Genomic DNA, 26,273 nt, shown 5'->3' on the forward strand with positions numbered 1-26,273 from the left:
ATAGCCTATCACTTCTCAGTCTTCTCAGTGAATGCCTTTCTTTAACTGTCTTTGTCTTTTTTCTCCTGCTTTCTTTTTATTTTTCATATTCCTCCTCTTATTTTATATTTTACCAGCTTTTTCATTTACTTTACTGCCTTTCCTTCTTTTATGACCATCCTGCTTTGTTCTTTTTCTTCCTTACTTTTTAGCTTTTATTTAGTAAATTAGTTAATTGTTGACAAACTGAAGTAAGACCAGACTTTGATATCTAATTTAAAACACTTCAGATATGCCACTGCAAAAAGGTATGAAAAACAAAAGTTCTTATACATTTCCCCTTTAAAATTTTGGATTTCATGCTTATATAAAGAATTTGGGTTGCTGTTATTGTTGCTCAGTTGATGAATTTGGGCATTGGATAAACTGTTTTGTGTATTAGATCTGCTCCTTTATATTCTAAGTACAAATTCATTCCTGCCTTACCTTCTTTTATGATCATCTTGCTTCATTCTTTTTCTTTCTTTCTTTTTAGCTTTTTATTTAGTAAATTAGTTAATTGTTGGCAAACTAAAGTTTATCTACCCTGAAAGGGTAGATAAAATAAAGTACCCATCAAATATTGGGGTAAATTTAATCACCTAAACTCTCTCTCAGATTTCAGACCTTGTGCCTAAGGGCAATGGATTAACAGAATTGTTGATGTTGGACAAAATGCTTTGCAATATTTCTTTTGGCTCTTGAGTTCAAATCCTCACAAGATCAATACCGTGTTTCCATGGTTGATTAAAATTACCATTTAAGTACTGGGATCAATATAGTTGACTTTGCAATCCCTGAAAATTTCTGTCCTTGTACCTAATTTAGGCAAAAATAGCAAAACATGTAACTAAATGATATGCGTACTTCAGTTGCATCCTTCTTACCAAGTTCAAAATTCCACTAGAATTGATTTTGTCTTTTAGCTCTCTAGTGTTAGTATCAGTAATATACTGAGATCAATTCAAGTAGTCATGCCCTTTCCCTACAAATAGAAGCCTTGTTTATTATTATTGTTGTTGTTAATGCATTTGAATAACACCAGTAGTAGAATCAAAATTAATTTCCTAACAGGTAATTTCCTAACTTTAAGGTACAAAATAATAAACTAAAGGAAATGTAATATGTAACAATACAACAGTGAAAATAGAGTGCAAATGCTACATTCTCAGTTCAAACCCCACCAACATTGAGTTTGCTTTTACCTTGATGTCATCCAATAAAATAAGTAACAATCAAGCACTCAAATCTATTTCAGTTGGCTGCACAGCTTGCCTCTCCCCAATTTGTGGCCTTATGTCTTTGTCATTAATAAAAGAATGGTTCAGTGACAGGCTGGGTGGAGCACCCAAGAATGTGCCTTGTGATATCTACTTACATTCTTTTGCATTCTGTCTTTAAATCTTACCAATTTTTTTTACCTTTCATTTTCCAAAGTTGATAAGGTGTCTAGTCAAGTACTGGGGTTGCTTTATTCAAGTAAGCCATCTTTCTTCAAAATTGTGGCTTTGTGCCCAACTTAAAAATCATCTTTATAATTACTATTACTACTACTACTACTACTATTACAGATTGCACCTGATGGAGCTGTAGCAAGACATGGCCAGTTAAGTGTTGGACAAAGAATATTGCAAGTATGTCTTTTATTTCCTATTCTTAAGCCTATGATAATTCTTTGGATTGTTTGTATACCTTTTGTTTTTTAGGTGTCTGAGATGTGTATTTGCGATGGTGATGGTAGAATATTAGGAAATCAAGACAGGCATGTGTGTAGTGTTCGTAAATATCTTTTTCAGAGAGCAAGCAATAAACTCAGGCAATACAAATGTTTAGCGATGACAAGTTATTCATTGTAAAATTCTACTGCATCCTGGTATGATAAACTTACAAAGTCGGTGTGTGTGAATACATTATCAAATGGTACCTAATGTGAGACAGGTATTGTAACACTACATGTAGGGAGCTGAAGCAAAGAAAGACAGCTAGCAGTCCTAGCTGTGGGCAGTTGGCAAAGGAAAAGGGAAAAGAGTCCTGTTGAGCTCCTTGTATTCCTTTTATCACTTCCATTATCTGTAAAGGCTGTTGTGTTTTGCACATGTGTCATGGCTGCCTGTTGTGTCCCTTCAGGGCTTTTATGTTTAGCCCTGAGACAATCGAAGCAGGCATGACAGGTATGCTACAGAGCCCCTTAGCAGTCATAAAGCTATGGCAATAAGAGACGAAAGAAAATATTTATCTACAGTGCAAAACATACCAGGAGCCTTTAAGGTACAAAATAATAAACTAAAGGAAATGTAATATGTAACAATACAATAGTGAAAATAGATTGCAAATGCAATGATGAAAATAGCATGCATATACAATGAAACAAAATATCACACTTCAAGGAAAGAGTTCATTCAATGTTCCTTTAGATGTAGTAAGTCTGAGTCAGTTTTTTTTGACACTTTTTGTCTGCTCTTAGTAGTTATGGAGGGTGAATTTGAAGTTTGTTGTGTGAGCGGTGTCTGTTGTGTGGTGTGTACATGATGTGTAATGGGAGTGGGAACAGTTGTGTCTATGTAGGACTTTTTCAGTCTATCCGCACTGACAATGTCTTTCGCACCTTTATAGTCAATAGTGACAAATTTTTCTTAATGGGATAACACTCAGTAAGGTCCTTGGTATGGAGGGGTTAATGGATGACTAGCCATATCATTTCTCATGAAAACATGAGTCCAGGATGATATGTCCATAGGAACACAGGATTTAATGGATTGCTGTCTTGTGTTAGTGGGAGGCAAAAGTCTCCATGTAATGTCTAAGACAATCCAGATAGCTTGAGTAATCTCGTGAATGCAAAGAAACAGGAGTGATCATTTAACCAGGTAATGATAAAGGTGATCCATACAATAATTCTGCTGGGGAAAAAAGAATGTCTGCCTTGACAGCAGAATGGAGACCAAGAAGAACAATGGGCAAATATTCCATCCATTTCTGTGGGTCAGGATATGCATGCAGAGATGCTTTAAACTGGCGATGGAATCACTTGATACATCCATTTGAGGCAGGATGGTAGCTCATTATGCAGTTATGTCTTGATCCTAAGATTTTTGTCAGATCATGGAAAAGTTGAGATTCAAATTGTCGATCTCTGTCGGTTGTAATTGTTGTAGATGTACCGAAACAAGAAATCCAACCCAATACAAGTGCCTGAGCGATAGTTGGTGATGACAAATCTGCAATGGGTATGGCTTCCGGCCATCATGAGAAATGGTTTATGCATTTCAATAAGGATGTATATCCCTGACTCAAGGGCCAGGGTCCTAAAAGGTCTATGTGGATATGCTGGAAACAGGTGGGCAAATGTTCCCAGCAGTGCTTTGATGTGCCTGTGCACCTTCACTTTCTAGCAAGGCAAGCAGTTCCTGGTCCAATCAGCAATGTCTCATCTTATGTTGGGCCACATGAAAAGAGTTGAAATTAGCTTCAAAGTGGCAGAAACTCCTGGGTGTGAGATGTTATGTAGCACAGAAAACACTCAAATAGATGAGAGTAATTGGTGGAGATATCACAAAGAATCTCAGAGTTGGAAGTTGTTACAGGTAGTCATTGAAAGTCAAAGGGAGAGAACTCTGATTTGTTGCTATCTATGTCCTCAGCGCATGGTTGATCTTCCACCATGGCATCCAAATCGATCTCGGCAGGTGAGAATATGGAGTCAATAGACAAACAAGACAAAACATCGGCAGCGATATTCTCTTTTCCAGGAATGTACCGGATATCACTGGGGAATTGGAAAATGAAATTCAAGTAATGTATATCTCAGGGTGGGAAAAATTTTTGGGCTTTCATTTCCAAGCAAGAGATAGTAACTTGTGATCGGTTAAATTGTGAAATTCCTGCCTTCTAGCATGTGCTGGAAATGTTTGACTATGAGGTAGATGGCAAACAGTTCACGACTGAAAGTACTATAATGAGTCTGGGCTGGGTTGAGCCATTTTGAAAAGAATGCAAGAGGTTTCCATTCGGAACCACACAGTTTGTGTAATGCAACCAACACCAAGGTCTGAAGCATCTACAGACAATGACAGCTTTGCATCAGGAGCCGGATAGGTCAGCATAGGGACATGTCATAAACTCTGTTTGATATCCTGAAAGGCTTTGGTTTGGGTAGAAGCGAATGAGATGGGTTTATTTGCTTTCTTTCTGTTCTGCAACATATCTGTAAGGGGTGCCAATATTTGTGAACAGTTAAGAATAAACTGTCTGCAAAAATTTATGAAGCCTAGAAAATGAGGGAGTTACTGCAGTGAAATAGGTACAGGAATCTTTTCAACTGCATCAACTTTTTTAGCTAAAGGCCTGATTCTGTCTTTGTTGATGATGTGTCTCAGAAAAGTAAGGGAAAGCACTCCGAAAACACATTGCATACTGTTAATGTGAATGCTATGCTGCAACAGATGAGCAAATAGCTGTTGTAGATGCTTTTCATATTCTGCTTCAGATGAAGTGGCAATGAGAAAATCGTCAATGTACGCATACATGAAATTGAGATCATGAATGACTTCATCTTTAAAGCATTGGAAAGAGCTTGCAGCATTACATAACTCGAATGGCAGTGTTAAATACTTTAAAGCTCCAAAGGGATTGGTTACAGCAGTTCTGGAATGTTGTCAGGGTGGATGGGTATTTGGTGGTATGCACAGACAAGATCTAGTTTTGAAAAAATCGTACTGACATGTAGCAAAGCTGTATAATCCTGAAAGTGTGGAATGGGACACCGGTCTGGTACTGTGATGGCATTAAGTCATCTATAGTTCCTAGAGGGTCACCAGTTGGCAGATGATTTCTTCAGTACCATGTGTAAGGGAGAAGTCCTGCTACCGGAAGAAGGACATACAATTCTGTGTTGTAGCATGTGCTTGAATTCTGCTTTTGCAGCCTTAAGTTTTTCTGCTGACAAACGTCTTAGGTGAGAAAAAACAGGAGGGCCTGTGGTCAAAATGTGGTGTTCTATGAAGTGTGAGTTATTATTTCCATAGGACATGGGTTTTGTTAACTCTGGGAATGACTGCAACAATGAGTGGTATTTGTTTGAAGCAGCAGTGACAAAGAAAATCAGGCTGACTGTGGAAACAAAACAGTCAGTGCCATGTACACTGAGTTGCATCTTGCTGTCAATCAATTGCCTGTTCTTCAGATCAACCAGGAAGGCAAAATGAGAGAGATCAGCAATTAGAAAAACCCACTGGAAGTATCGTCTGAGTCATAGATTTAAGGTGAGAGAAATTTTGCCATATGTTGTGATAGGTAAATGGTTGTCTGCTTGCAAGGTAGTGGCTAAAGGAAAAGGTTTTCTATGTGAATATTTAACTGGCCAGATACTACAGGTATCTCCTGAGTCAACCAGGAAGCTTTTCTGGGAAATTTCTTCTTTAATAAAAATTGCACGCTCCATTCTGATGTTTCCCTGGGTGCAGTATGAGCAAGGTGGTATGCATTTCATTGCCTTGGCACTGTGTGGTGCCAATATACAGATCCCTCATTATCAACGTACTGATGTCTGGTTAGAGATCTTGAGCAAGATCAGTGTCTTGCATGTGGGACTATGTTCCTTTCTAAATGGAGGTTGCAAACTTCCGCTACCAGGTCTTCAATTGTTTTTTCCATGGCTCGTTGAAAATCCTGGAACTGGGATGCTATGGCCGCTACAGTAATGGAAGGAGGAGAAGATATCGTCGCACTGGTTATTTTCATTATTTTATCCACTGATGTTGCCAGTTGTTCCATGGTACTGATGTCGCACATGGGTGCAAGGATGGCCTGGATGTTAGCAGGCAAGTGAGAAAAGATAACTGCTTGAGAAAACTGCCCTCTAATGAATTGCCTTCTACAAGCTGGTGCATTCTACACAGCAGTTGCAGCAGTGCTTGGTCTCCCAACTGTTCATCGTTCATCAGTTTGTGAAATTTTTTCTCCACTGACAGAAAATTCCACCGTAGAATCTCACCCTTGACAGAGGTATAGCTGGCATCCACAGGTGAATTTGTAATTATTTCTCATACTTTGCTCATGAGAGCAGTTGGCAAAAAACTTATCAGAAGATGCAATCACTGCGTTTCGGAATACACATGGTTTGCTGCAAAGTAGGATTCCATTTGGACAAATCAAACGGAAATGTCTCCAGTGAAAATAGGCACAGGTGGATGAGAAACAGCAGCTATTGAAGGTGATACCATTGTTACTTACCAAGTGTATGAGTCTGGTGAAAGAAATGTCGCTGTTATGATGCCCTGTACTGCTATGTGAGAAATATTTTGCTTTCCTCCAATATCAGGTTCACCACTTTAGGTGTTTGAGATGTGTATTTGTGATGGTGATGGTGGAATATTAGGGAATCAAGACAGAGCATGTAGTGTTCATAAGTATCTTTTTCGTGGAGAGCAAACAATAAACTCAGGCAATACAAATGTTTAGCAATGACAATTTATTCGTTATAAAATGCTACTGCATCCTGGTATAATAAGCTTACAAAATCAGTCCATGTGAATACATTATCAAATGGTACCTACTGTGAGACAGGCATCATGACACCACTTGTAGAGTGCTAAAACAAAGAAAGAGAGCTAGTGGTCCTAGCTGTGGGCAGTTGGCAACCTGGCTGCCCAAAGGGAAAAGAATTTACTTTGTGTGATTTAAGGGAGATTTGGCTGTTGTTTCTAGCAACTTCTATATTTCTTCCATACCGACGTTCTTACACATCGATCATGCGCTCAACATATAATATAGAGAGTAAGAGTAAAAGAGGGAGAGAGAGAGAGAGAGAGAAAGTGATACATACAAAGTCATAGATTAAACTTTCCTCTTAGTATTTTTTACCTATTTTTCATAACATAGATACATAAAAACACACACAACTACACATACGTGATCTGTGACAACAACATACACATAAACACATACACACATCAACATTATAGATATAAGATTTAGTTTGTGTGTGTTTCTTATATAAACACGTGCACACATTGCTATTTTATAACTGTCTTCCGTTCTCCCTTCCTCTCTTTCTCTCTCTTCATTGCTCCCGTTCTCTATTCCTTTCTCCCCCCTCTCTCTCCCTCTTCCTCTCTCCCTCTTCCTCTCTCCCTCTTCTTCTCTCCCTCTACCTCTCTCCCTCTTCCTCTCTCCCTCTTCCCCTCTTCCTCTCTCCCTCTTCTCTATCGCTCTCTCAAACACATACACGTGCATGTACACACAAGCATTCACTACAATATAACTCATGTTCGTCAATGTTTTGTAAATATACAAACTACAGAGATTATCTAGACAGGACAACACATTGCAAATCAGTGAACTTCATTAGAAATGTGGGTAATTTTCCAGATTAACACCCGTACGATTTTCACTAGGGTGTTAGGGTTTTTGGGTCAGGGTTAGGGTTTTAGGGTTATGGTTAGGGTTAGAGTTTAGGGTTTACGGTTAGGGTTAAGATTAGGGTTATTGTTACAGTTACGGTTTTAGGGTCAGGGTTAGGGTTTAGGGTTAGGGTTAGTGTTAGGGTTAGGTTTAGGGTTAGGGTTAGGTAATCGTGCGGGTGTTAATCTGAAAAATTACAGAAATGTGGAAACTACCGACCCTGCCATCTATTATAACTTTTGTTGTTCTGTTTAATATATACATAGATTATGCCTCCAAAGAAGAGAGTTTGCTGGGGAAAGAAAGCAACCAGTTTAAAAAGACAGCAACAGATTGCAGCAATTCACCACATTCCAGAAGCTACTTTGAACATAATGCAAAATGGTGCATCAACATCTACTGCCCAATCTGATAGAATTCTGGCAGAACTGTGTAGCAACAGATCGCCAGCAATTGCTTCATCACAAATTGCCATCCTAGCTCCTGCGAAAAAGGATTTGTATAGTCAATTAGACGGATGAAATTTACGTATGCTTAATAATGTTACGCAAAACAGCCTTCAAACTTGCCCTTTTCATTTCATCGTCTTTTGAATTATGAACATATTTACATCATAAGGGTTTTTTCGTTGTAAGGCTTTCTTTTTTAGTTGATTTTCACCTAGCAAGACTTATCATAGATGGCGTAATAAGTCACACCCAGACAACGTCAGGTTATACTGCTAGTATAAGGATAAAATGAAATAGATACAAATAGTTTAGCACTACATCAATATCTTGTCCAAGATAAAAATATAAGAGAATACGTTAGGAATAATCCAGGAATAAAGAAACCCCAAAAAACAATGAATGAAATGGAGACTAAAATAGTAAAACACAATGACAACACTAGGTAGGAAATAAACAGGATGCATAAAGCAGTAAATGCAGTTAGAAAGAGCAGCCATATAGTAGGAACAGAAATAACATATAATAACATACCAAACAGATACATTAAAAGAAGTGGAAATATAATAAATCACAAAATTATATGGTTTAACCCAATCTTCAGATTGCAAATAAAATCTAGGATCAGACAGGAATTCTTCTCTGTACTGGACAGACATTTTCCTAGATTGAGTAAGTATTATAAAATCTTCAACAGGCATATTGTGAAGTTAGCATACATGACATCACATAACCTAGAATATTATATACACAAATTAAATGATAAAAAACTTAATAAAATAAAACTAGAATGTTGAAACAGAAAAATGGTTGATAAAAATAGAATAAGCAGCAAGAGAAATGGATAAAAAGATGAATAGTAAATATTCTATAAAAACAGATATGGGTCCATCATTAACAGTGAAGTCTAAACTCAGGATGAATGAGACCATAGTAGTAGAAGAAAGACAAAAAATAAGTGGTGATAACAACTTCAATAGCAACCAAAACACACAGTTAAAAACCAATCTGCTCAAACATAGGTGAGGATGTGGAACATGAAAACAACAAAACCAAAAACAACACAGCAACATATGTGGTCTGACCAATAAGTACTCAGACTGTTGCCATAGTAATGAAGCTAAAGCGCATAGAGTGAAGCCTCTTGGTACTGATTGACCTTGAACTCTGCTGTGCATGTGCACTAAGTTTTAACATTCTAGCTCACTTCCGCTATTTACAGAGTGCTTGGAATGAACGTGTGTAGCATATGATCATCGCATTGACTATGACAGAGAAAGTTGAGCAGAGAGAATCTGCATCAAATTTTGCCAAAAGCTTGGAGATACCTGCTCAGAGGCCTACACAAAGTTGCAGAAAGTGTATGGAGAGGAGTGTATAAGCTGCACACAAGTGTATGAGTAGTTCAGACATGTTTTCAAGATAGCCCCAAAAATGTCATTAATGATGAGTGTTCTGGGAGACCTGCAACCAACAGAACTGAGAAAAGCATTGCAGATGTGTGTGCAGCTGCAAGGGGAAATCGTTGAATCACCATCCATGAGTTGTCAGAGGATGTGCACATGAGTTATGGTTCAGTTCAGTCCATTATCACTGAAGTTTTAGGTATGAGACATGTGTCTGCCAAGTTTGTGTGAAAACTGCTTACAGCTGACCAAAATGACACTTGGGTTTCAGTTGCACAAGATCTCCTTAACTGTGTTGAGAATGACAAAACTTTTTGAAAATGGTCATAACCGGTGATGAATCATGGATCTATGACTATGACCCTAAAACAAAGACTCAGTCTTCGCAGTGGACGACCCCAAAGTCTCTGAGATCAAAGGAAACATGAATGAGTCAAAGCAATGTGAAGACACTGTTGACTGTTTTCTTCAACTACAAGTGGATTGTTCAGCATGAGTATGCTTCACCTGGTCAGACAGTAAAGGAGTACTACCGTGATGTTTTTCAGGATGCTATTTGTCAGAAAAGGCCACAATTGCATGCATCCAGTCAGTGAGTGGCAATTGCACCATGACAACGCACCTGCCCATTCAGTAGCAGTTTTTGGCTAGGCACAGCATTCCCCAGGTCTGACAGTCACTGTATTCCCCAGATTTCACCCCTTGTGACTTTTTCCTTTTTCCAAAAATCAAATCCCGCTTGAAAGGAAGAAGATTTAAGGACATTGGGGAAATCAAAATGAATGCAACATGGCAGCTGCTGATTATCTCAGAAAACAAGTTCCAGGAATGCTTCCGCCAATGAAAACAGTGCGGATTAAGTGTGTAGCTTCTGAAGGGGACTACTTTGAAGGAGATTAAATGACAAATTGGTACTTGTAGTTTTTATAGCACCAGTCCAGATACTTATTGATCAGATCTCATATAAATACTGACAGAAAAATGAATGCAAATTTGAAAATAAATTCCTGAGGAAGAGCATGATTTATAAATGTGAAATGAAGGCAGGTGCACTAAAATATGTGTACATTGGTGGGACATCAGACATGATGAAAAACTGTCTGGGAAACATTCTTGCATCATTCTTGGATGAAAATAAAAGTCACTGCGCATCTTTAGCTAACCTCAGCTGAAGACTAAAAGTGAATGGAGTGGAACACACAACTAAGTGGTCTATATTAAAAAGACACCAAACCATATGATGGAACATCATAGGTTTGCAACATATGACTGGAGGAAACACTGGAGATTTTTATCTCCCAGGAAAACATAATTAATAGACACTTTGAAGTGGTTGTATCTTGTAGTTATAAAATAAAAAAATATTTCCTGGGACTGGAACAAAGTATTATGAAACCAAAAACAACATCATTAGCATCAAACCAAACAATAGAGAAACCTCTCAAATGATGTAAACAAAATGACCTTATGTACAGCATGGAATTTATTACAAGGAAATTTTAGCATAACAGGGTCTAAATATCAAGAATACCACCATAAACCATGTACATAATATTGTGCTTATTATTATCTAATTGAACATACAAGGAAAATAATATTAGATGAATATACTGGCTCAACAGAAAAACTAACAACATCAACAAATGAATAGTAGCATCACTAACATATAACATGCCCCTTTAAGGAACAAATATTTGACAATGCAGCAGGTGACCCTGTGAAATACTTAACAATACCAAGGTAATCCCATTCCCCTCTTTCACCAGTGCCACTCAGAAATCCTGAACTGATAACATCTAAACAAATATTTGCTCCCTTATCCTTACAGCTTGTAAAATCATTAATGTAGCACCCTGTCAAAGTTGAGGTTAAATCAAAACATTCAATGCACCCCTCTCACAGCACCATGTACACTGAAATCAAAACAAGGCAAATCATTACCATCTTCTTTTCTTTCTCCTCTTACATTATTTATTCTTTCTCTCTTTTCTTTTTCCTATCCACACATGCCTTCTTGCACAAATCTAGAATACAAAGTAAAATTTCACTTATGTCCTCCCTCCCATACTGTTTCTATCTATCTATCTGTATGATAAGTCCAAATATTTACAAGAACCACACATAAATCTTACAGAACCTTCTGATTGGTGTATCCCTTAACATTCAGTACAACCAGAACACGAGAGTAATTTTTGGTTGAAGAAATGAAGACACATAATGATGGCTCCCCTTAAAATCCCAAGACATTACAAATCATATTTGTAATGTCCTATGGATGGGGAATACAGCCATAAAAGACATGCTTTGTGGAAACATATGTAGCAATGCATTAAAATATTTATGAATTTCCATCCAAAAGTTCTCATTATTGCTATATTTATCCTACACTATAGTGGGACCAGACTTCTATAAAATTACTATCAAAGATGGGAATAATAAGTTGTAGCCAGGAAAAATAGCATAGGAGCTTTTTATGAGCACACTCAAAAATATTTCCCATAAAATTAAAGGATATATATTTATATATATATATATATATATATATATATATATATATATATATATAAAAAATTATTTTTGGGAAGTGTATCTAAAAGCACATGTAAAGCTATAAATGATATCATGTAAATAATAGGAAATAATGGAATGAAAAACCCTTCTGGATAAAAGAAGTTGAGGGCTGTCCATGTCAGCAATACACACAGACACACACACGCACACATATATAGGCACCTCAATCAAGTAAACTCTCCTCATATTGCCCTCTTCCCACATTTCTCCAGCTGCAGCTCTACTTGATACTGCTATACTTGTTATCCTGAACCATTTCACTTGTTAGCCATTTCTTCATTTACTAATATTGTTCTCTACACCCACAGGTTCCATAGGCTATCTTAACCCCTCGAACATCAAAACATCTTCCCTCATGCACTATACTTCTCTCTTTCTCTCTCTCTCTCTCTCTCAGCCAACCCAAACATGTCATCTCTCTCCTCCTCACTGTCAACTGTATCATCAATTCTACCTAACAGCTAGCATCCTTCTAGCCTCCTTAACCCTTTCATTACCAACCCAGCTGAAACTGGCTCTGGCTCTGAGTACAAATGTCTTGTTTGCATAAGTTTTGAATTAAAATCTTCCAGCAAACTTTAGTCACAATTCATGTTCCTAACACTAGCTGAATGATAACTAAATTATTTTACTAAATTTTTTGTTATATTTAAAGTAATTGAAAGAAACACAGAGCACCTCAAAATAAATACAGTAATGAAAGGGTTAAATCATGCATCCCCTCCCTCAACCTTTCCGAAGCTTTAAAGATGTTGCCTACCTCCCTCTCTCCCATTTCCCTTATCTCTTTCCTCCACCCATATACTCTTGCAAAGCCCCATTCACTGTTACACACCTCATACCTTGAGGAGCCACATGGGCACCTCATCACCACAACTTGTCTCTTCATTCTTACTTTCTTTCTCCTAAATGTGAGTAGCCATGTAGCTCCTCTACAACATTAACTTGAACCTGCTCACTTCCTACCTCTTCTCCCATACCTTAACCCCCAGCTAACATAAGGACGCCTACCCCTACCTCCTTTGGAATTTGTTGATTTGCCAGCTGCATAGCAATTCAAAGGTGCTGGTGGAACAAAAAATGCACCCATTTCACACAAAGTGGTTGGCATCAGGAAAAATGTCAGCCATAGAAACCATGCCAAAGCAGACACTGAAGCATAATGCAGTCCTTGGACTATTGGATCCTTGTCCAACTCTCCAACCATGCCAGCATGGAAGGCCAGCATTGAAATGATGATGATGATGAACACACACACACATGTATGTACATATATACATACATACATGATGGCTGTAAACTTGTGTTCAAGTATTGCCATTACCTGATCGAAAGTCCCTCACATGCGAAGGCTAGGACCAACCAGTTTTGTGATAGGTCTTTCTTTTTTTTCAAAGCAATGCCTGTGCATGATGATTTTTTTATAGTGAGGAAAGGATTTGCTCAAATCCCACTCTATGAACATGAACCACATAAACTCAAAAAGAAGAACTAGTCTACATCATCAAATATTGTTAGTGCTGCAGATTTTTTCTCAGAGTTTCACTCTCCTAGAAAGATGTTATGACAACAACAGAGGCGCCTCCCACTCCCAGTGGGCCAACTGCATGCCTGGACTACTAACCCAGGTATTTCCACATCCCCACACATACATACACACACATGTACACATATTGCTTGATGGCTGTTGAGTGCTCACGAGTTTTTTGTCATACATACATACATAAACTTCTTTCAATTTCCATCATCCAAATCCACTCATAAGGAATTGATTGGCCCAAGACTATAGTGCAAGACACTTACCCAAGGTGTAATTCAGTGGGACTGGACCTGAAACCATGTGGCTGGGAAGCCAAGTTCTTAAGCACACAACCATATCAGCTGTATTAACATTTAATATGTTAATACTGATTGTATATCTACCTAGTGATTCTCACATCGCTACTTTATGATTTAAGAAAAATTTGACTGCTATTTGTAGTAGGTTAAGTGACTATATAGAAGGTCTCTCATTTGCTTGATCACCTGGTAACTATTGTAATTACTTCCCTGTATTTTAAAGCAATAAATTATATATGTAATTGTAGTGATGAAATGAGATAATTATGTCTTGAAATGAAGTGAGATTAATTACACTTGAAATTAATTTTCCTGTTGTCAATCATTTTGTTTAATTAAATTAGAGTTTTAGCCCTAAACTCTTTGACAGCAGTATTAGATATATTTTAAAAACAGTAAGTAATACAAAGAAATTGAGGTTTGGGATTACTGACCACTCCTAATTTATTAAGTGGTTACCAATGTATTACAGTGTAAGTGGGGTCCACTCCTTGATTCTTCAGTGCTGTAAGGAGCAATGTGAATTCTATGGAGTCGAAGGCCATCTCAAATTCAGCAAAGGCAAAACAGAGTGAGATGTTGTAGTTTTTCACCTTTTCTTGCAGTTTTACTGGTAACCTGAATGTGATCAATAATAGAAAATCTTGTCTTCAAGCCAGTTTGTTCTTTTGGTTGATAGAGGTCCAGGGTGCCAAACATTCTTCTAAGCATAATGCAGTTCATTTTGTCACCTTTCTTGTAAAGAAATACCACTGCTAGCATCTGTGAAACAGCTTGATGAGCATCATCATGATGGGTTCTCCACTGTCCTGAAGAATATCAACACAGATGTTATCCTCACCAGTTGCCTTATCTCTCTTGAGTTGGTTCACGTTCACTCTCATATCTGATGGTATGATGGGAAGAGGGCATAGGGTTGGTGTTGAGTTGTTGGAGAATGGATGGTCTTGAGGTTGTCTGGTGCAATACAGTTTGCTATAGAATTCCTCACATTGCAACATTGAAAGATCTTTACAGCAGTGCAACATCAGCCCTTAAGTTACACTAAGTCAGTGATAAGATCAAGCTAGAGAAAGGAGCAGGACAAAGCGACAACATCTCACCAAAGTTATTTACATTGTGCCTGCAAGATACTGTCATCAACAAAATCCAGTGGGACGAAAAAGGCATCAACATTGATGGAGAAAAACTACAACACCTGGATTTTGTATATGATATCATCTTGACAGTGTATATACCTAAGGAACTGGAGGAAATGCTCATCAATATCCACACTGCAAGCCAATCTGTCAGCCTCAACATGAACCTTGGAAGGACCAGAATCATGTTCAACAGGCATGCTGTGCCAGCATCCATCAGTGTAAACAGCAAGACCATAGAAGAGGTAGACAGCTATGTTTACCTGGAAAAATGGTGACAAAAGATGGAAATCTCTTCTGGGAAATCAAAAGAATAGCACTTGGTTGGGTTCAATGAAAATTAAAAGAAAGATCTTCAACAAGTACATCCTGCCAGTGATGATTTACAACAGTGAAACACAGGTTCTCAAGAACTGCAATTATGAATGCCTTCATTGTAACCCAATGAAAAATGGAACAAATCATGCTCAGCATCACTTGTGGGACAAGTAATCCAACACCTGGATACAACAGCACATGAGAGTAGACAACATCATAAGAACCATCAACAAGTACAAATATAGATGGGCTGACCACATAGCACAACTGAAGGACAACAGATAGACAATCAGGGTGACAGAATGGACACCAAGACAATGGACAAGATAAAAGCTGATCAAAGAGAAGGTGGCAAGATAATCTCATCCACTACTTTAGACCTATATAGTCATGACTGACCAGAGACAGATTGGTGGAAGGAGGTCAAGGAGGAGTTTCTTCTTCAGGAGTGATGAAGCCCTAGAATGGAGTGGTTAGCAATAGGAAGGGCATTCAATTGAAAAAATAAAAAGATGGTACTCTAAAAAGTAAATCTTTTTTCATGCATGAAAAATGCACTTAAAACAGATTTAGAATATTACATTTTTCTTGACAGAGGTAAATGTCAGAGTTAAAAATCAGCAAAATATACTAAGGTATGTTGTTGCTAGGGAATCAGCTGGTACACCTAGAAATCATACATACTTCCTATACTGATTGTATATGTATTGTATTTAATCATATATAAGTCACTCCTCCAATTTAGTGTTAAGTCTTACTACAAGTCACACTATAGTTTTTTCAGTTAAAATCAAGTAGAAAACAGTATGACTTATATACCAGTAAATATAGCATCTGTGTAGATGTCAGGAATTAGTTATGTGGTGGTGTAATTTGATAATAGGTGTGCACAAAAAAAAATTATATCTTTCTAAGAAGCATAGAAATTTGTTAATTCTATGTTTAATCTTGTTTTAAGTTGTAAGTTGGGAATAACACAGAATCTATACTACCTGACTAATGTTAATAAGACCTAGGTTACATCAAAGCCAGAGCATTCAAAATGTAGTCATCTGGTTGTCAGGACCAAACACTCTCTCATTGATTTTAATTTGCAAAATATCTAAGAATAACCATAAATTTTATTATCATTGTTTTTATATCCAATTTTTTTTAATGTTTGCATGGGTTGGACAGGCTTCTAGTGTAACATCTCTGCATTTGTTTTGTTTTTCTTTTCTCACCCTTTTCGTGAGAGAGCTTTGCAGGTCAATTTACGTCACTTCTTCTTATGTTTTCCTTGGTCTTCATCAACCACAGGTCCTTCCACTTGGAGCAACTGGCACTTATTTAATCCATCTATCATCGTACATGTCATGTGTCTATACCAGTGCAGTCCTCTGTAGCACACTAAGTTTAATTCCTTTTATATTCAGTTTTCTTGTTTGATGCTGCTGACTGCAAGGTTTTTTATTTGTTTTTTCTTTTACCTAGGTGAATGACCAAAGTTTACTTGGCACCAGTCATGCAGAAGCTGTGCAAACCTTACGGAGTGTCAGTGATGAAATCGAGATTCTTGTCTGCAGTGGTCATTCTGAAGAAAAGATACTGCCAGACATTACTCCCTCTCCTCTTACACCTGTGTTGTACAAACCTGATTCCAATTCTATCTCAAACATCAGCAGCCAAAAAAGTGATGACCCTCTTGTCAGCTCACAGGTCAGTTAGTTTTTCATACATATATTTTTTTTCTCACAAATATACATATATGTACAAATGCATAAATATATGTAAATGTTTGTGTGTGGAATTAAAAAGAAGCCTGGTTAATAAGTTTAATTTCTTTCCTGTGATAAGGTCTATCCTAAACATTAGACTTCTCCTCATGACAAAATCATTTACTCTAATTTGCAAATATTTGTATTGAAACATGTCATCCCTAGCTTTCCTACTTCTACTGTTTTACATAAGTTTAATGTTAAAGTTTTTAAGAACTTAAATATATTTCTTTATCATTCCAATAAAACTTTTCAAGCATATCATGTAACTTTAAAGCCTTAGTTTTGGTTGAGCTATCACCAAGGAATCAAGAAAAGAACCACTGCAAACTTAGGCAATATACACATTTCTCTAATTGCATCATTCAACCGAGGTAGTAAATAAATATTATCTACTCTACAATTGAGTGATTAATGTTAAAAATGGCAGACCCCCGATAGTAAATCTTATTTCAAAACTTTGTATTGACAGTCTAAAATTATAAACTGATCAAATATAGTCTAGCATGCAAAAATAAATGTTTCTTTAGGTTGAATTTAATTTACAGAGTGATCATGCAGACTCTCATACAACAGATGGCATTTTAGTGTTTCACTGTCGTTGCTTATTTTATTTAAGCCATTCAAAGACCTGTTATTTATCAAATATTTTGACTTTATGAGATGAAACACAAAACCATTTTCCTCTTTGTATATTCACTTCACATGAGGCAAGTTGACAGCTAACATGTTCTGGTTTCTCTTTCCAAGGATGTTAAGGAAACAGCAAACCTAGATCAGAATCGGCTCACTTTTCAGCTGTCTTAAACCACAAGGTGCATTATGCTAAATGAAAAATCATTTGCTGATCTTTATTTCTACAAGTTTAAGAATATGTGTGTAAACTAGTCATTACTAATACAATTACCTTATAACAAGTTTGCTTGATAATCTCAAAACTGGCAAATGCTTAAACAGAACCATTCTTCAATCAGGTCTGGTGTTCATCTGTATTTTTTGAAGCGTTTTTATATAATTAATGTTTTTTTAATTTAATAATCAATAATTTCTAATTTAAGAAATTTATTTTCAAATATTGTGACTGCATCATAAACTTTCTCTAAAATCCTTTTTTGAATACGCTATGTGATTAAGAAATGTTCTTCCCAACCACTTGGTTTTGCGTTCATTCCCACTACATGGTACCTTGGACAAATGTCCATTGACATAGCCCCAAAGCCTTGTGAGTGGACTTTGTAGATAGTACCCAAAAGAAGACCATCATATAAGTGTGTGTGTGTGTGTGTGTGTGTGTGTTTGCTTGAGTGGGTTTGTATTTGTCTTGTCTACATATCTGATTGATAATTGATTGTAAGCAATGACTTCTTTAACAGGATAGTTTGCTTGCAGAAAAGTACACCTAAACTTCATGATAAATCTTGAAATGTTGCATAATACAGTGTCATTTATTTCAGGCTCTCCATGTACACATGTCTGAGCAGTTTGTTGTTTGATTGACAGGGAAATCATTACCTCACTTGGAAATAAGTGGAGGGTGAAGAAACTCTGCTTCAACATACTCCTGACTGACCCATTCAAGCATGGAAAAGTAGACATGAAAATGATGACAATGACTGATAAATCATCATCATCATCATCATTTAACATACCCTTTTCCATGTATGGGTCTGACAGAATTTGTTGAGGCAGATTTTCTACAGCTGGATGCTCTTCCTGTCATCAACCACCACCATTTATCAAACAAAGTAATATTTCACCATAGCTAGATATATTTTTCATGTAAGATGGGAAACACACAGCCTTGCTGATACAAAAGTGATGCTCTCTCTCTCTCTCTCTCTCTCTCTATATATATATATATATATATATATATATATATATATATATACAACAAGCTTCTTTCAGTTTCCATTTAACAAATCCACTCAGAGGCTCAAGTGTCCAAAAGTCCAAAGCTTCAGTCAGCAGAAGACACTTACCCAGAGTGCTACACAGTGCAACTGAACCCAAGATCACATTAGGAAGCAAGCTTCTTAACCACTCAACCATGCCCATGCCTATATAATTATATACTCAATGTTGTTATACAGCTCATGGCAAGGCAAATGAGAGCATAATCTGTGACCTCTGCCAGAAGTGTCCCAGAGAAGAGAGCCAGTACATACAAAAACAACATTCCCTGAAGCAGGAGAGTCCTTATGAAATGAAGAATAACGATCTCAAATTGCTTAAATAAACAACATAATGATAGCAAGAAATTCTTCCTCAAAAATTCACTCTAAAAGATTGAAAATAAACCCAGCCTCTCTCAAGAAAAAAGCAAGGGAAAAAAGAAAAACTAGGGCAGTGGAAAATATATAATTAAATCTTTAAGCCTTCCACAAGTTTGTGAAAGTGTCTGTCTCAGTGCATACAAAATAATGCCACTGTTTGTAGAAGATAATTTACTAACTGCAGATCCAAGGATAAGTGACATGCTAAATAAACAATTCCAAAGTGTCTTCACCTCTCCACTGGGAAATATATAAATAAGCAGCACTGCAGATCTACATGGGAAAGAGGCAACCAAAGATTACATTGACATAAAGGAGGAAGATGTAATATTGGCTATTGATGAGAGGAACTCAAACTCAGTCATGAGCCAAGGTGGATTTCCAGCTGTTCTTTGAATGATGTACAAGAAAGTTCTTGCAAAACCACTGCAGGTACTTTTTCAGAGTTCCCTTGCATGTGGTAAACTTCCCAAAATGTTAAAAGAAGGAATAATATACCCTCTCCGTAAAGGAGAAAGCAGAGATGCTAAGGATTGCAGGCCTTTCTCTCTGACCTCACATGTTAGCAAGGTCATGGAACACATTTTCAGAAGGCAGCTGATCCTGTTCCTGGAAGAAAATAACTTGCTCATAAAGACGTACCATGGCTTCTGTCCAGGAAGGGGCTACCTCACATGGCTACTACAGTATTATGACTGAGTATTGAAACAGCAGCTCAACTGGTCAAATGGGGATGTGATATATCTTAACTTTGCCAAAGTCTTTGACAAAGTTGATCATGGGATGATATGTCACATACTGCATGACTTTTTAAAAAGTAGAAGTCAGAAGTTGCAGCCAGTTGTATTCTCTCTGGGGAGACATCAGTTCTCAGCAGAGTCCTTTCAGGGGACTGTACTGGGACCACCACTACTGTGTGTGGTGGTTCTGTCAACATGCTCTCAGGCATACAGTTAGCCATTCTCTCCAGCTATGCTGATGATACAAAAGTACACAGGCAGTCAAGAACCCTAGTGACATCCTAAAACTGAATATCTGAATGCAATATACAAATGGGATGAAGAAAATAACATGCACTGCAATACCAAGAAGTTTCAAGCACTCCACTATCACCCACAAACAGACTACAGTTGAAATACATAGGACCAGTGAGTAATGCAATCTCCAAGTCAAAGTGTGTAAGTAATGATGCAACATTCCATGTGCATATTACCAAGACAGCAACACTGGGTAGCTGGCTGGATTTGAATATCATTCAGAACTAGGAGAAATGTTACCACGCTACTCTCAGTCATCTGGATTATTACTGCTCCCACTTGTTCTGTCACAAATTTTATGCTCTCCAGTGACCACTGGAGAGCATAAAATTTGTGGCAGAACTCAAGGTAATCCAGTACCACTACAAAAAGAAAATGGTAAAGCTTTGTTAAGCTATGCATGAAGATAATCACAAACAGGAGTGTCAAAGTATCATTTATTCCACTTCAGTCATCTATTTTGTGAAGGAGAATACAGTCAGCCATTTAAACTTGAGTCTCGTTTACTGCCTAACTGAAAGTGCCTTCTCTATGTGGACCAGCTCGATAGCTAGCTTGCAGTGACGGTCCTTGTCTACAGTGACTCTGTTATGAATTCATGGGTAATGTCCTACATAGCTCCCCCTCAGAACTGTTGACTGTCATCAGAACTGAGGTGTTATCACCCTACCTGTGCATGTAGTTACTTGGCTCTTTGGCGACTGTTTCTCAGGGGTTGGTGCGACTTGCCTTTGGCAGTCTCTGTTTGGTGGTTAAACTACTTGAATAGAACTCATTATTGAGATGGGCCATTTTCAATATGTCAATGGAAACCATGTCCTGTCGTTCACCAATCAGGAGTTAAAATGACTTGACTCCTGTATGAATCATTTCATATGGGCCATCATAGGGTGACTGAAGGGGTTTTCGCCATGCATCTCAACAAACGAACACAAACTTTGCCTTGTGGAGGTCATTTGGTGTGGATGACCTAGGTGTACCATGAATTGACATGGGAGTTGAACATAGTTGGCTCATGCTGTCTCTCAGTTGCTCAGATGGGGCACCATACACCATTTCTGCAGAAGATGTGTTGAGGTCTTCCTTCAGAGTGGTGTGGATTGCCAGCATCTCCCATGGAAGTTGGTCAATCCAGTTGGGCTTGTTAAGTATGGTTGTGAGGGGTTGGCCTTGGGTTAGTAGGCTGTTGTGTGTTTCATTGGGATGCTAAAAAATTCACAACATCATTCGACAGCTTCAAGGTGAACTGAGGTCCATGGGTGGATGAGTTGCTGTCTGGGACACCGAAACAGGTGACCCAGTTTGTGATGAAGGCGTGGGGGATTTCCTGTGTTTTTGTGCTGTGGAGAGATATAGCCTAATCCAATGAGTGAAGCAATCCACTGTGGTTAGTAAGTATGAGCAACCTTGCAAAGGTGGTAGGGAACCAGGGAGGTTAGTGTTGATGTGGCTGAAATTGGCCTGTAGGGGTTTATAGCTGCCAAGAGGTGCTTTGGTATGTTGTTGGATTTTGACTTGTTGACAGGGGATACAGGTTTTGGTCCACTCCCCAATTTGCTTTGCCAGATGAATTTGCATGATATCAGGTGCTGTGTGGCTCTGGTACTAGGTTAATGGGACGATTGGTCTTGGCTTCCTGGTGGATACATTGCAAAGTAGGGATACATTGCAAAGTAGGAGCCAAAGTGCACATCCTGCAAGGAAAGGGAGGTGATGGTAGTGTGATAGGCCCTGATCTCATCATCTGTTTGGTGAACTATAGCCATAGCCTTCTAATGAAGACTTTCTGTTACTGAAGCTATATAGGTATCAAAGTAGATAGGGGCTCTAGGGAGTGCATCAGTGCCTGGGCTGCTTTTTCCAAATTATGTATTGAATGTCTGTTGTGTACTCAAAAATGGCTGATAACTGTTGCTGCTGACATGCGGACTATGGCTCTGACGGCTTGCTCATAATGAAGATGAGTGGTTTGTGGTCTGTGAACACTGTGAAAGTGTGACCTTCAAGAAAATAGTGAAAGTGGCAGACACCTAGATGGGTGTCAAAAGTGCTATATTTTTGTTCAGGTGGTCATAGTTGTTGACTGAAGAAGGCTAGAGGTCACCACTGACCATTGATGTATTGTTCCAAAACTCCTCCAATGGCTGTGTCAATGCTGACATATGAGATGAGAAAGCATGGTTGCTTTAGCAAGAGCTTCTTTTGTGAATTTCAAGGCTGAGGTCATTGCACTGTCCCACTCCGCCTGTCTTTTTGAACTTTCTCCTGACAGCAGTTTGTACAGGGGTCTCATCATTCTTGCTGTCAAGTGGATGAAATGAAGATAAAAGTTTACCATACCCACAAATTGGCACAGAGCCTCATTTGTGGTGGGGCATGGAAAGGACAGGATAGCTTTAACTTTTTCTGGTGTAGCACCTGCACCTGTGATACAATGTCCCAGGAAGTCAATTTCCTAACATCAAAGACACACTTGGCAGGGTTGACTACCAAGCCATATTGTTCCAGTCTATCAAAAGGGATCACTAGGTGCTTCTTGTGTAGCTCCACATTTTGTCTTGTGACAAGGATGTCATCTAGGTATATAAAGACAAAATTTAGACCCATGCACACAGAATCCATCAAGCACGGGAAGGATTGTGCTGCATTTTTAATGCCAAAGTGTTATGTAGAAGTTTTGTACAGTCCAAAAAGAGTGATCGCAACAGTTTTAGACACATCATCATCTCATACTGGTATTTGATGGTAACCTCAGATGAGATTGACCTTCAAGGAAAAAGAAAAACCCAGCTAACTGGATTGAGAAGTCTTATGTATGCAGAATGAAGTAGTGGTCAGGTGTTGTGTTCGTGTTGAGATGACAAAAATCTCCACAAGGTCACCAACATCCAATGGCTTTTGGTTCTACATGTAGAGGTGATGACCAGAGATTGCTTGATTGGCAAATAATACCCAAAGTTTCCGTATTGCTGAACTTGACCCTCATAATAGCAAGTTTGTCTGGTAGACGATGTGTGCAGCTGTGCAATGGAGGACCAGTGTGGTGCTTCGTTCCATGGCAGATTGTGAGATTCAGGCAGCTCACAAGGAGATTTGAGAATTCATTTTTAGTCTGAGAGACAGCTGTATATATGAGGGGCAGCAAATACAGATGCTGGGCTCACACTGATTTCTGCTTCTGTGTTGATTAGAAATCTTCATCCAGAGATCCTATCATAAACATACAGGAGCAGTTGATTGTGTTTGCCAGCCACCAGGTTGTTTAATGGCAACTGACCCTGTGTTTCCTGGGGCTGATGACAAAGGGATCTTGAAGCTACATGGTCACTTCCACTTGGTAGCCTTTGTCCCAAACTTTGTGTGATAAAAACACAGATCATCTTGTGTAACTTCACCATACCTTGGGGCTGACCTTATGGTGTTGATTGTGTAACTCCACCAGACAAAAATTGCTTGTCAGCCACTGACTGCCATAGGTCCTTGATGTTGGTCTGAGTTATGAGGGACTGGACCTTAGGTGACAATCTACAGAGAAATATCTCCCTAAACAAGGTTACTCATCAGTGGGTACTGATGCCAGCATCCAGTTCGTTAGCTCAAAAAGCTTGGAATTGCCTAATCCTTCCACATCCAGTGTCCTGGCTGCTGCTTCCTTTCATTAAGCCGAAATGTTTCTCTTTTGAAGTGGCATATTTGTGAGTAGCCAGCACTTGAGATAGGATGTCTAACACATTTGCTACTGTGTCCTCATCCAGTGCTGCTGTTACATATGAATATTTTGTCAGGTTGGAGGTGATCTTCTTTGTATGGACCTTTGATTCAACATGTGTGAACCTGAATTGCAGGAGCTTCAGTGTAACAGTGCTCTTGCTTGCCACATTTGTGTGTTTTCTATATAAAAATAGTCACAAACAAGCGTATGTTGGAGTATCACTTATTCCATTTCAGTTATCTACAATGTATGAGAGAGTACAATCAGCCATTTAAACCCAAGTCTCATTTACTGTCTAACCAGAAGTCCCTTCTCACTGTGAACTAACTCAATAGCTAGCCTACAGTGAAGGTCCTTGTCTACAGTTCATCTGTTAGAAATTCACAGACAACGCCCTACAATGGACTCAGTGCAACAGATTAGCTACTGGGAGAAGTTAAAAGAGCTAAAGTTCTGCTCCCTAGAAAGGAGGTGCAATTATATGCCATGATATACATACAGAAGATCCTGCAAGAATTTTGGAACTGAAAGTTTTACCAACCACCAAACTGGATGACAATGCAGAGTATCAAAGATCCCATTTTCTCCATCTAGAATCAAGACCCAATACTGTAAGAGCTTGAGTTTCAAGGGTCAACAACTATTCAACATTATGTCAAACAGTCTCAGAGATTTGTGAGGTGATGTAGAATTCTTCAAAGAGCATCTGAACAAATTTTAATCTGACTTATGACATGAACCCAGATCATGGCAGGAGGCACAAAGAAGAACAGCTCCATCCCAATTCACTATTTCACCATAAACTAATATATATATATATATATAACCTTAGGTTCTGGTAGGGTATAAAGGTAGAGTATTTCCAGAAAAGCACTCAACCTGAATTACAGGTAAGTTCACCACCATCAATTCACTGTGAAGAAAGTTCACCGCAAGGAAAGTTGACTGAGAAAATATACCCATAGTATCTCACTATTTTATTGAAAAAAATTTTGAATTGATGATGGTGAACTTTCCCTGCAATGAATTGATGACAGTGAACTTACTGGACTTGCTCAGCCTGTGCTCTGGGCTATCAACACTATTGGATTTGAGACTAATACCAAAATTCTTCAAGTGTAGAAAATCCTGGTTTCGCGATGGTAAAACTGTTGTGTGGGTGTAGTGAAGAGTAAACTAAAATCCAAATAATAAGAAAACAAAGAAATCCAAATAATAAGAAAACAAAAAATTCGGCACTGTCATGCTATTAGCTGTCAGAAGTGAAAGTGCTCACTGCTAGTGAAGTATCTGTCTGTCTGCCTGCATGCCTGTTGCTGTGTCCGTCTGTCTGTCTGCCTGCTGGTTTGAGTTGATACTTTGGCTTACTTACTTACTGATATCTATCTACTATCTATCTAGCTATCTATCAATCACTCGTCCACCTTATTAGAAAACACAAATTTAATATAAAAACATATTTCCTGAAATTGCAAATTATTTAAAATATAAAAATATAATTTTCAACAGAGAGAATTTATCAAAATAGAAAACAAATGAAGTTTGAAGTTTAAGAATAATAGGATCGACCACTCACGACTAGCTAGCGCGGACGCGCGACTGCGCGTTCTGGACCACTCTGCTTTAGTAGTACCCTTATACTCTGTGTGTTTTCAAACGCATGGATATAGGTGTCAAATTTGTTCCAATAACTTTCGAGTAATAGATAGAGAGAGAGACAGACAGACATATAGCTCGCTCCGGCCAGTCATGGTATTAGCTGTCAGTAGCCAAAGAATCGACAGGCCAGCAACAGGCATGCAGGCAGACAGACAGATACTTCACTAGCAGTGAGCACTTTCACTTCTGGCAGCTAATAGCATGACAGTGCCAAAAATTCATTACAATTGTTTCTGTACCAACTCTGCTTGCAACAAAAGTTTATACAAAAATTTGAAGTGAAAATTTATGTAATATTTGCAGTTTTAAACATTAGTGTGGCACCTTTAATGCAAGTCTGATGAAGTGCTACTATAATGTCTAAAACTGCAAACATTATGTGAATTTTCACTTGGAAATTTTGCTTAAACTGGCATTGCAAGCAGAGTTGGTACAGAAACAATTGTAACAAATCATTACAGATGTGTTAAAGGATTTCTTTGTCTTCTTATATATATATATATATATATATATATCATCATCATCATCATCATCATCGTTTAACGTCCGCTTTCCATGCTAGCATGGGTTGGACGATTTGACTGAGGACTGGTGAAACCGGATGGCAACACCAGGCTCCAGTCTGATTTGGCAGAGTTTCTACAGCTGGATGCCCTTCCTAACGCCAACCACTCAGAGAGTGTAGTGGGTGCTTTTA

The 26,273-nt window shown here is 38.2% G+C and overlaps 1 protein-coding gene across 1 annotated transcript in view; it reads left to right on the plus strand.

Moving 5' to 3' along the window:
- The window catches only part of LOC106871622 (protein scribble homolog), a 698,511-nt gene that overhangs the window by 499,177 nt on the left and 173,061 nt on the right, over positions 1–26,273 (plus strand). Inside the window, exons 29-30 of the mRNA XM_052966764.1 lie at positions 1,590–1,652; positions 16,612–16,836. Of these exons, the coding sequence (XP_052822724.1) occupies positions 1,590–1,652; positions 16,612–16,836 (288 nt within the window). The remainder of the gene's footprint in view (positions 1–1,589; positions 1,653–16,611; positions 16,837–26,273) is intronic.

Source organism: Octopus bimaculoides, chromosome 3, assembly GCF_001194135.2.
Source record: "Octopus bimaculoides isolate UCB-OBI-ISO-001 chromosome 3, ASM119413v2, whole genome shotgun sequence".
In the NCBI taxonomy this organism is placed as follows: domain Eukaryota; kingdom Metazoa; phylum Mollusca; class Cephalopoda; order Octopoda; family Octopodidae; genus Octopus; species Octopus bimaculoides.